The sequence below is a fragment of the Aedes aegypti genome, chromosome 3 (genome assembly GCF_002204515.2).
Source record: "Aedes aegypti strain LVP_AGWG chromosome 3, AaegL5.0 Primary Assembly, whole genome shotgun sequence".
Taxonomy (NCBI): Eukaryota; Metazoa; Arthropoda; class Insecta; order Diptera; family Culicidae; genus Aedes; species Aedes aegypti.
Window position 1 is genome coordinate 291,020,672 of NC_035109.1, and position 11,310 is coordinate 291,031,981.

The 11,310-nt window shown below is 41.4% G+C and overlaps 1 protein-coding gene across 2 annotated transcripts; it reads left to right on the forward strand.

Annotated features, from left to right (window-relative positions):
* The first annotated feature begins 202 nt into the window (after nucleotides 1–202).
* LOC5575269 (transcription factor MafK) lies at nucleotides 203–9,912 on the forward strand. 2 transcript variants are annotated; one of them, XM_001661822.2, is made up of 4 exons: nucleotides 205–440; nucleotides 516–612; nucleotides 9,287–9,322; nucleotides 9,406–9,912. In XM_001661822.2, the coding sequence occupies exons 2-4, from the start codon at nucleotides 574–576 to the stop codon at nucleotides 9,772–9,774; spliced, it is 444 nt and encodes a 147-aa protein (XP_001661872.2). In that variant the 5' UTR covers nucleotides 205–440; nucleotides 516–573; the 3' UTR covers nucleotides 9,775–9,912. The 2 variants fall into 2 exon arrangements, with proteins under 2 accessions (XP_001661873.2, XP_001661872.2); XM_001661823.2 differs by lacking the exon at nucleotides 9,287–9,322 and having other exon boundaries at nucleotides 203–440.
* The last annotated feature ends 1,398 nt before the right edge of the window (nucleotides 9,913–11,310 follow it).

Genomic DNA, 11,310 nt, shown 5'->3' on the forward strand with positions numbered 1-11,310 from the left:
CAAGTTTATTAATCGCCTACAATTGTTTCTTGGGAATGGCTTTTAGGGCAAGATCACAAGTTGTGCGAGAAGTGTTAACTTTTACCTTGAGTGCATAATGTTCCCTTCGATTTAGCGATATGGAGAGTGCACTGTAATTACACCGTTCACTTGGGATAGAGATGTGAGCAGCAATCATATGTCCAGCCCCATCATCGATGATCCGTCTCCTGCTCGCGAATCAGTTTCAGTCGTGGTCTTCTTCATCTTCAGTTCGGAACAAAAACAAAAATACGTCTGAAATCAAGGCAAAATTTCAACTTCAAAAGAATTTCTGAAAGTTAATTCTATTATTTTATCATAATTTTATTCAAATTTTACTGAAACAGTAGCTAAAACTAACATACATACCAGAAATTAGTGTTTGAAGTTATCCGCAGTGCAGAGAACGACTACGACAGGTATTAATTATCCGAAAATGACTTGCATTTTCTGTTTTGCCTTGATGTGCAACTTCCTTTTTTCATCCATTCTAGAAAAAACAAATTCCTTGCTGTGCAGCACGCATTTGGCTTGGCCGAAGTTATTCCAGTGATGCCACAGGACATCAAACGGGAACGGAAAAGTACACAGGTAGGAAGTTTAAGCGCTCGAAAGCCATTTTCGACTAGCACCACTAAAAATGGCTTAAAATTGCCACTCTACCATTTAGTGCTTGTGCCCTTGAGGAAGACAAAGTGCCAGTCGATTCAAGAGAGAGAGAGAGATCTATGTGGTCTTTCATAATCGCTAGGGTGTCTCAGAAAAAAAAATCAGAGTCCGCGTGGTGCTCAACTCTAGAATGAAAGATATGACTACCGTCAAACGGGGCTACTTAAGACATTCTCGTTTTGGATATATTTGTACCTAGCATAAATATTTATTCGAGCAGTTTTGTGTCTTCAGCGCTTTTATTAACCAATATATGCTCTACAACTCGGCATAGATATTTTTTAATAGGCTAGGTGTTCCTAGCATTTGGCATAAAAGTGTACCAATTTATTATCGATTATTTGTACGAAATGCACTCAAATGCCTAGTGTAGAACTAGCCCTCGTGTGTTAAAATACACTCAAATAAAGATTTAAAAAAAAAAAAAAAAAAAAACTCAAATGCCTTCCAGAGAGAATTCTAATAAAGTTATTGCTTATAAGTTTTCCAAAAAATAATAGAAAAATCGATATTAAATCAATTTCTCGCAATGGGTTCATGGGAAAAAAGACTTTTTTTTTAGGAGTCAAAATGTGAAAATTCAAAACATGATACACAACCGCATGAATGATCTCACAATACCTTTTCGGAGAAAAAAGAGCAAAAATTCAAAAATCGAGTAGGGCACAAGCTACAATCATCGCTATAGTACCAATTTTGGCAATAGTGGGAACAAAAAGTGATTTATGCCATTGTTTCACTCGAATATAACAGCAATGATATTTGTTTGCTCAAGGACACCCGTATCGATGTTACGTGGATTCTTCAATCATGTATGATACGTATACGTATACGTTCGAAAACATCTGAAAGCTGTAGCTGCTCATTTCATGACAGCATTTTTTCCCTAAAATAAGGCCGTTTTCAAATGATTTGCAGCACCTTTAGATTATTTTTTTGACAAAGTTTTAAAATTTTGCGTTTTTAATCACAAAAAATATATTAAGCATAATATTAATATCTTTTTAAAAACAATTATTTTTTAGCACTGGATGACTTCAAAAAAACGTGCATCATTTCAAAAGAATATTGGCACCAATTTTATACAGTCAACTCTTCCTAACTCGATGTTGAAGGGACCATCGAGTTAAGGAGGAATGAAGATACAGAAGAAGACATATTTTTCAAATTTTGAAATTTCGTAAATTGTACAAAATACACTCATTGTTATTTCAACATGAAAAAATGTTAAATTTTGACACACTCTTCTACCTTGCACTATTTGAAAAGTCAACAAAAATTTAAATTTTTATCCTGAAACAAATTAAAACCATAAAATTTAAATTTATTTGAATCTGTTGAAAACATCGAGTTAGAGAGGTAAACTTGCATGGGAAACTCAAACAGATCGCATCGAGTTGGGGAACATTAGAGTTAGAGTTAGAGAGGTATCGACTTACAGAGGGATTAAAGTATGCTAAATTGAAGGGACCGCGCATTCCATCTAGTAAGGAGAAATATCGAGTAAGGCAGAGTTGTGTGTTTGTGTAACACCCACTGTCCGGCAGTGATATTATGCAAGGTTTTTTGATGCTCTTGCAGGAAGATTTAGTCCAGGAGTTAGAAGGTGATAGCTCTGTTTCAGATCCAGTGACCCATTTCAGAATAGGTGGATAGACACGGTCAGCATGGCCTGTGTGGCCTCTGATGTACGTAGGAAACGTCTCCATTCGACTCGGTCCATGGCTGCCCGTCGCCAGTCACGCATTCTGCGAAGGGTCCGCTACGCACGTCTTGTGCCGGTCGGATTGTTTTCCATTTTCACCGGGTTGTTATCCGACATTCTGGTGATATGCCCGGTCCACCGCAACCGCCCAATTTTTGCGAGGTGGACGATGGTTGGTTCTCCCAGCAGCTGATGTAATTCATGGTTCATTCGCCTTGTCCACGTTCCGTCTTCCATCTGCACTCCGCTATAGATGGCCCGCAACACCTTCCGTTCAAAAATACCAAGGGCACGTTGATCCATCCTCTGCACGTAGGGTCTATGTCTCGTGCCCATAGAAGAGTACCGGTCTAATCAGCGTCAGATGGTTAACTTCGTGCGATGGCGAACTTTGCTCGATCGGAGCGTTCTGCGGAGTCATCACCGTCAATATGAACTCGAGGTGTGGGGCGTGCCGTGTCTTCTCTTAAGCCCCTCGCTATCATGTACTTCGTCTTCGACACATTGATGTTCAGTCCGACTCGCCTAGCTTCAGCCCTTAGTCGGATGTACGTATCCGCCATCGTCTCAATGTTGAACAGTAAACACGAAAGGCCATCACCTTGCCGTAATACTCTGCGAGATTCGAAGGGACTCGAGAGTGTCCCTGATACTCGGACTACGCACATCACTCGCTCCATCGTCGCCTTGATCAATCTTATCAGTTTGTCCGGGAAACCGTATTCGTGCATAATCTGCCATAGCTGTTCTCGTTCGATTCTATCATAGGCCGATTTAAAATCGATGAATAAATGATGTGTGGGTACATTGTATTCACGGCATTTCTGCAACACCTGGCGGATGGCGAATATCTAGTCCGTTGTTGCTCGTTCGCCCATAAATCCTGCCTGATATTGCCCAATAAATTATCTAGCAATTTGTGATAGACGGCGGCATAAAATTTGGGAAAATTCAATCCAACTTCTATCTACTCCTCCGGCAATACTTCCTCCTCCCAAATCTTGGAAATAACCCAGTGCAGCGCTCTTGCCAGTGCATCACCACCGTATTTTAGCAACTCGCTCGGAAGTTGGTCCACTCCAGCGGCTTTGTTGTTTTTCAACCGTCTAATCTCCGTTTCTACCTCTTGGAGATCTGGAGGCGGAAGTCTTTCGTCGTCCGCGCGTGCTCCCAAAGTTATTTCCGTGCCACCTCCGCTACTGGCCACATCACCTTTAAGGTGCTCGTCGTAGTGTTGCCGCCACCTTTCGACCACCTCACGTTCGTTCGTGAGAAAATTTCCGTCACAGTCTCTGCACATATTGGCTTGTGGCATAAAACCTTTGCGTGAACTGTTAATCTTCTCGTAAAACTTCCGTGAGTCTTTAGCGCGGAACAGCTCTTCCATAGCTTCGCGATCTCGTTCTTCCTGATGGCGCTTCTTTCTCCGAAAGATCGAGTTTTGTCTGTTCCGTGTCTGTTTATACCGAGCCTCGTTCGCTCTCGTGCGGTATTACAGCATTCTTCTCATTCTTCAACTGCTCGCATTCGCCGTCGTACCAGTCGTTTCTCTGATTTGGACCTAGTGCTGCTGTTGCCATCATCAAGAGTGGCGCCAAGCTGTTCTTCCGTTGGTAGGCCCACTTCCAACTGCTGCGCGTATTCTTGGGCTACCTCTGAGTCCCGTAGCCGCTCGATGTTGAGCCGCGGCGTTCGGCATCGACACGAGTTGGCCACCGTCGAAAGTTTTGAGCGCATACATACAGCAACTAGGTAGTGGTCCGAATCTACATTCGCACAGCGGTATGTGCGAACTTTGTGATGTCAGAGAAGAATTTTCCATCGATTAGAACGTGGTCGATTTGGTTTTCGGTTTGATTATAGAGTGATCTCCAGGTGGCCTTATGGATATCTTTGCGGGAGAAGAAGGTGCTTCAGACCAGAGTCTATGAATGGAGAGTTGCGCAAAGAGTGAAACCAAATCTACCTATCGAACTGTCAAACCGTCTACCTATCGAGCAGCCCAGAAAAACAGATAGGGGCTGTTTTCGAAGACGAAGAAGAACAAGCATTCAAAGAAGTCTCTCCGCGTATATAAACTCTGCTTCAGACTACCATACCACGAGAGGCTGCAAAGTTGACGCATAGTTGGCCGTAGTCATACGGTGTGCAGTCTGTTCCGCCCGATCACCGGTCTCTCGTCCTACCTGTGCGTTCATGTCACGCGGCGAGCATCCGTCATATATCTGCTCCATCTGCGCGTAAAACGTCTCCTTCTCGTTGTCGGGTTTCCCTTCGTGTGGACAGTGTACGTTGATGATACTGAAGAAACGGCCTTTTATCCTCATCTTGCACATCCTTGCGTTGATCGGCTGCCACCTGATAACGCGTTGCCGCATCTTGCCCAACACTATGAAGCTAGTTACAGCTCATTTGTGGTGCCACAGCTTTGATAGAAGTTTTCCACACCTTCTGTCCAGTCCAACAAAGTTCTTGCTGCGCTACGATATCGAAGCTACGGGGATGTAATTCGTCATAGATTAACCTGCGAAACCAAGACTTGCAGTTCCATGTTCCAAGTTTCCACCATCTTAATTTTAGATGTGGGCGATTCAGCATTTCTTGCTCAGCCGCTTGATACCAGAACACACTCTGGTTGAGCCGCACCTCTTGGTGAACAGATGCCCGGCGCTGTCTACCCAACAATTCGAAGCACTTTCTTCACCTTTCCACATATTACACAGACACGCGGTCATCTCTATACCAAACGCCCAAACGGTATTACCAGGTCCGTCACACTCGGGCCCAGATTGGGTACCACTTCTAGTACTGCATTTGGTCCCTCGGTAGTACAAAAGGTACCCAAGTTTGACAGATCGCAGTACACTTTTCACGGCGTCCTAGATTACCTTATGAGCCATAAAATTTTGGGCAACTGCATGGGACATCGAGGTCTTTAATTTGTCTTTGGTATTACTGTGCAACTATTTCTCGGAAAACAACGAGACAAACATACATAATACACAATTTAGCTCAAAGCGTTAAACACTGTGAAGCGTGCATCGGATCCGGGTGGCATAGTACCATCCAAACCACCTACCGCAATTGCAAAATAATAGCTTGAAAATCATTCTTACACCAACACTTGACACTACCGATCACTAAATACCTAACTGATTGAACATCTTCACACTGATCACGTTGTTATCACTTCACGAAGCAGCACTTTTCTTCTAAATGTGTGTCGAGTGGCATATATATCACTATCAGCCATTTTTCTCTTTTATCGGCTGAATCGAAAACAACGCGGAACCGAAATAGACGTGACAGCGAATTCAAAAAAGCAGCCGCCCGCGCGCACAGCCTGCTGTGATCTTCTCAAGGTAAAGATAAATCGAAGCCATGCTTCAAATTTTCGAGAGCACAGATCTGGAGAACCGAACATCCATTTGAGCTGAAAACTTAATCGATTGGTCACTAGCTGGTGGTGACCAATCGTTTAAGTTTTCAGCTCAAATGGGTGTTCGGTTTTCTAGATTGAAACTTCGAGGTTTGGCTTCGATTCATCTTCACCTTAAACAACATGTGAGGATATGCACTACACGGTGGCTTGCGAATACCCTTTAATGGGTAAAAATTTACCCATTTCCGCTAGAAGTGCCTCTCCACATTTAATGAGTAAACACGGTTTACTCATTAAAGAGTAAAGCCAGTTTATGTCATAGGATGGGTAAATTTTTACCTTTTATGCAAAACGCTCCCGCATTGAAAAATGGGTGAAAATTGAGAGGACAATCACAAATTAGAAGATTATTCACGTTATCGTTAAGTAAAACAATTGAGAAATTATAGTTTTGGTTTATTTTATCATATGGAACATATGGAAAATATATTTAAGCACTTTTTATTGCTGAAATATCGATGTAACATTGTGCCGGAATGAAAGGTGATGCCAAACCGGAGCAACCCTTCAACTAATCTGAAATTTCCTGAAAAAAAAACAACAACATTAGTTATTTGAATAAATATTCGAAACGAGCATCACTTACCACTTTTATGGAATATCCGAGTACTTAATAAAAGAGAAAATATGGAAAATTCAATAAGAATCAAGAAGCACGATAATTTTCTCTGCAAATTGATGTACGCTTTTCATAACTATTTTTCACCCATTTATAAGATCAACAATGGTTTTAACAAATGGGTATTTTTTTACTCTTTTTGAGTTTTCAAATTCACCCATGTTTTGACAGATCGGTACGCTATTCGATAATGGGTATTTTTTCACCCATTAAAGGGTAATCGCAAACCACCATGTATATAAATAATACTTTATTTTTCTAATTCACATATCTGCTACATTATATGAAAATTATTATAGGTTTAATAAGATGCTTGATTAGAATTTGATTCTTTGTTCCATTAGATAAACCAATTAGCAGTATAATACAGTAACATTTTCCATGACAAAATCACGATTACGGAAAATGAATGTGTCTGTTATGTTTATGTGAGCTGGTTGGTCTAACGAACTCTCAGCAGTAACACAAAATTTCGGAATATATGGTAATGAGCGTTTATAAATGGACACGATTCATATGGGAAATGAGTTAAAATTTAACTATAATGATCGATTTCTTTATGTTTCCAAATCGCTTACAATCAACCCATTGAAGAAAACATCCCATTGAACAAGAAACTAACGCTCCATAAGAAAGCTTATATATCATTTTCCAAATAAGTGTCCAAGTGATCCACGATTACTGGCGCAGTTTTTTATGTTCTGATGAGTCAAAAAGATTTTCTAATATGAGTAAAGATTCAAACAATATCAGTTCAAAATAGCTCAAAGATGCATTTTATGTTAGAAATGCAGATTATGTCAGGCATTCTACCAGAACCTTCTAAAAATATAACCACGACTGTTTTTATGAATGCCCTCAAAATCGTAACTCCAATGCAATATTTTCTTGGCACAATCTCTCCTTCATGATGCTTCTCACATATTAAAGTAATGACATGATTTCTAATTACAAACCATTTATGTTATTTAGCCTTATCTATGAAATTTTCTAAATTACTGCAGATCATGGCATTCTAAATTCTATACAATATGTACATTTGTACGTACATATCATGTATGGTTATAAGAAACGTATTGCGGCGCTCATTTTAAATCTACATCCAGCGGCGGCGCTAACGGCGCAGATAACATGCGCCCATTTCAAACGCAACGTCAAATTTCAAGTAGGCTTGGATTGTTCCGTTCTGCAAGGACGCAAATGTTCCAAATTTGCCAAATCTGAAACATTTGATGATTTTTATTATGCCTGCGACGGTATATCAAGATTTTCAGATTAACGCATTCCGTGGTTTTCCCTTGCAGATCACAATATTTTAATTTTTAGACATTTTTTGACTTCCTAATATTTGTAGTTTTGAAGTAACTTTTTAGTCGGCATTTGGTCACTATATTGATAATTTTAGTCACTAAAGTCATTATTATTTTCAATCGACATGCTTCTTTTCGGAATTCTTTGAGGAACTCTTGCATCCTTGTAACATACCACCAGAATCCATCCTGGAAGGATTATGGAAGCTTTTCTAAAGCATTTTGGGTGCAAGCAGGTCAAATTATGAGGGCAAATTGGAATTATTCTGAAAGCATTTATAAATGATTCTAAAACAATGCCGAAAGGATTCTGGAAGCATCCAGAAAGGATTCTTTAAGCAACCTGTTTGAAAGAATCCCAGAGAGATTTCCGAAAGTATCCAATTTTTCGATAGAGTCCCAGATTGATTTGTGGGATAATATCGGATGGAATTCTTTTGTAAGAATTCCAGAGACGTTTCCGAAAGAACCTCATGGAGATTTCCGTATAATCCCAAAAAGATTCCCAGAAGCATTTTTAGAATTCCAGAAAGATATTCGGAAGGATCCCAGATTTATTTTGCGAAAAATCTCAACGATATTTCCGGAAGAATACCAGAACGATTTACGGTATAATCCCAGGAATGTTTCCGAAAGAATCCTCGAAAGATGTTTTGAAGCTTTCCAACAGGATTTACAGGACAAATCCAGGTTTATTCCAGAAGAATTTCCAACAAAAATCCTACCGAAAACAAAAAAAAATATCTTGAAAAATCCAGGAGGAATGTCCAGGAGAATCGTAAAGCATTTCCATCTAGCAGGAAGGATTGAGAAGATCTTCAAAACGATGTCTGAAAGAGTTCCAGAAGGTTCTCTGAAATAATCATACAGAGATATTTGGAAAAATTCCGATAGGATTTTCGGAAGAGTTCCCGAGCTAGTCCCGTAAGTATTCGAAGGATATTGACGCAAAAGCAATTCAGATGATTTTCGGAAGAATTATAGATGCATTCTCGTAAAAATCCCAGGAGCATTTCCGGAAGAATCTTAGAATCATATTTCTGGAAGAATCCCAGAGTTATTTCAGGAGGAATTCCAGAAGAATTTCTAGTGAAATCTTACGAGAATTTTTGGAAGAGTCCTCTAAAAATATCCGGAAGAATTGCATCAGAAAAATACTTTCGGAAATACAACAGAAGATTGTACGGAAACGATCTTCCGTAATATTTCTGAAAGAATTTTCACAAGAAACGAATTTGATTGCTTTACTTAATTTCTAAAACAAATATCACTCAAATGCTCAATAACACTCATAGAAAAATAAGAAATACATTTGCACAAAACATAAAAATATGTCAATTTTTGATAAATTGATCTGCAGGAATATCTAAATGATATTTTATGTTACAAATAAGTATATCTTCCATTCTAAAGTAGCGCACCTCGATTTTTCTGACTTCGATTTTTGCTAGAACACATTAATGATCGCACAATTACACAGCCAGCATACAATAAAGTTTCCCCCTTTTTATCCCCTGTAGTCGACGATGCACTCGAAAAGAAGTCACTGGAACGAAGTAATTATCGAAACCAACGCCAAACCAAGCGGAAGTGGAACGTGACCTCTAATCCAGTTCTTGAACTTGCTTCACTTTTGCAGGCACCCCTGTCGCCATGTCCCATCCCGGATATCAGCGACGATGAGCTGGTGTCGATCTCGGTCCGTGACCTGAACCGTACCCTGAAGCTCCGGGGGCTGACCCGGGATGAGATCGTCCGGATGAAGCAACGTCGGCGCACTCTGAAGAACCGGGGATATGCGGCCAGCTGTCGGATCAAGCGGATCGAACAGAAGGATGAACTGGAGACGGAGAAATCGCAGGAATGGCGCGACATGGAGAAGATGCACGAGCAGACGAACCGGATGCGGGACGAGGTCGATGCCTTGAGGAATAAGTACGAAGCGCTGAGGAAGTTTGCCATCGGGGAGAAGATTCCATTGCCACCTGAGTTAGACATTTTGGGTTAGAGCACATTTCCATTAGCATAAGGGTAATGATATACGTATGTAGTAGCTTAAGAGGGGATCTTTCCGTAGGTTTACGTTAGTATTAATTGTGTTACCTCTACCTGAAAATATAGTTAACCGCTGATTTCCGTATACGAATGCCCCGTTCATATTTATTGATTATCTTCGAAACTGATTCGCAGCTTTAGGAAACATTGTTTTATTGTTACGGAAAGTTCTTATTCCGCTACCAACGCTAATGTTCTACGGCCTTCATTGTTCCTGAATGGAATAAAAAATGAACTAAAGGGGATGTCCATAAACCACGTGGTCATTATTTATGTACCGTTCAAGCACCTTATTATAGGCAGCGCCTTATTCTGAACAGCTTGTTCTATATCCTGACCATTTATTGTTTTTATGTACGGTTTTTTTACAAGGCGAAATCTGCAAACAGACGCCAGAGAAGGGAGTGTGGGGATGCCGCACCAACGACGACCCACTGAAACCAGCCCATGCATACATACATGAGCAATTCTCGCTGAATTGATCAAGTGGTGTACAGAGTTCACCGGCCTCAGACCCTCATCTCCCCGGAACCACCTTACGGTATTTCTTCGGGGAGGGGCCAGTGCATATAGCACAACACATGTAGCAGAATTAGCCTAGGCAGAAGTGGACGGCACTTCTCCGACATTATCGATGTCAGGACCTATCGTGGCGCCTAACATCGATTCTAACCACTATCTAGTGATGGTTAAACTACGCCCAAAACTCTCCGTCGTTCATACCGTACGGTACCGACGGCTGCCCCGGCATGACTTAGGGCGGCTTAAGCAACCGGATGTCGCAACTGCATACGCGCAGCACTTCGAGGCTGCATTACCAGAAGAGGATGAGCTGGATGAAGTCCCTCTTGAGAACTGCTGCAGCGGCCATCAACAATGCAGCTGAGAGCAACGTCGGAAACGTGGGACGGAGTCGACGAAACGATTGGTCCGACGAGGAATGTAGACAAATACTGGAGGAGAAGAACGCAGCGCGGGCGGTCATGCTGCAGCAAGGGACCCGACAGAACGTGGAACGTTATAGACGAAAACGGCAACAGCAGACTCGGAACTTTCGGGAGAAAAAACGCCGCATGGATGAGACGGTGTGCGAGGAGATGGAACATCTGTGCCGTTCTCAAGAAACACGTAAGGTCTATCAGAAGCTCAACGTATCAAGCAACGGCTTCGTGCCGCGAGCCGAGATGTACAGGGATAAGGATGGGAGCATTTTGACGAGCGTGAGGTGATCGAAAGATGGAAGCAACACTTCGACGTGCACCTGAATGGCGCTGAAAGCACAGGCTATTAAGGACGAGTCAACGGAGGAAATGCCTTCCTCAGTACTGCGGGCGATTGAAATCAACTAGCACCCACTTTTTAGGGAGGTTAACCTTCCGTCAGTCGCTCAAAAAAAAGTTACACCAGCGGTCGCATCGTGTACTGAGTACACGCGGAGCAATTTTGCTTGTCAACCTAAAGCTAGGCAAGATAGAGTATTGATGTCTTC

Bases quoted from the DNA above. Each gene is read 5' to 3' on its own strand.
- LOC5575269 (XM_001661822.2), top strand. From the start codon at position 574: ATGCCACAGGACATCAAACGGGAACGGAAAAGTACACAG. The intron at 613-9,286 runs GTAGGAAGTTTA...TATCCCCTGTAG, and splicing joins GGGAACGGAAAAGTACACAG to TCGACGATGCACTCGAAAAG. The intron at 9,323-9,405 runs GTAATTATCGAA...TCACTTTTGCAG, and splicing joins AAAGAAGTCACTGGAACGAA to GCACCCCTGTCGCCATGTCC.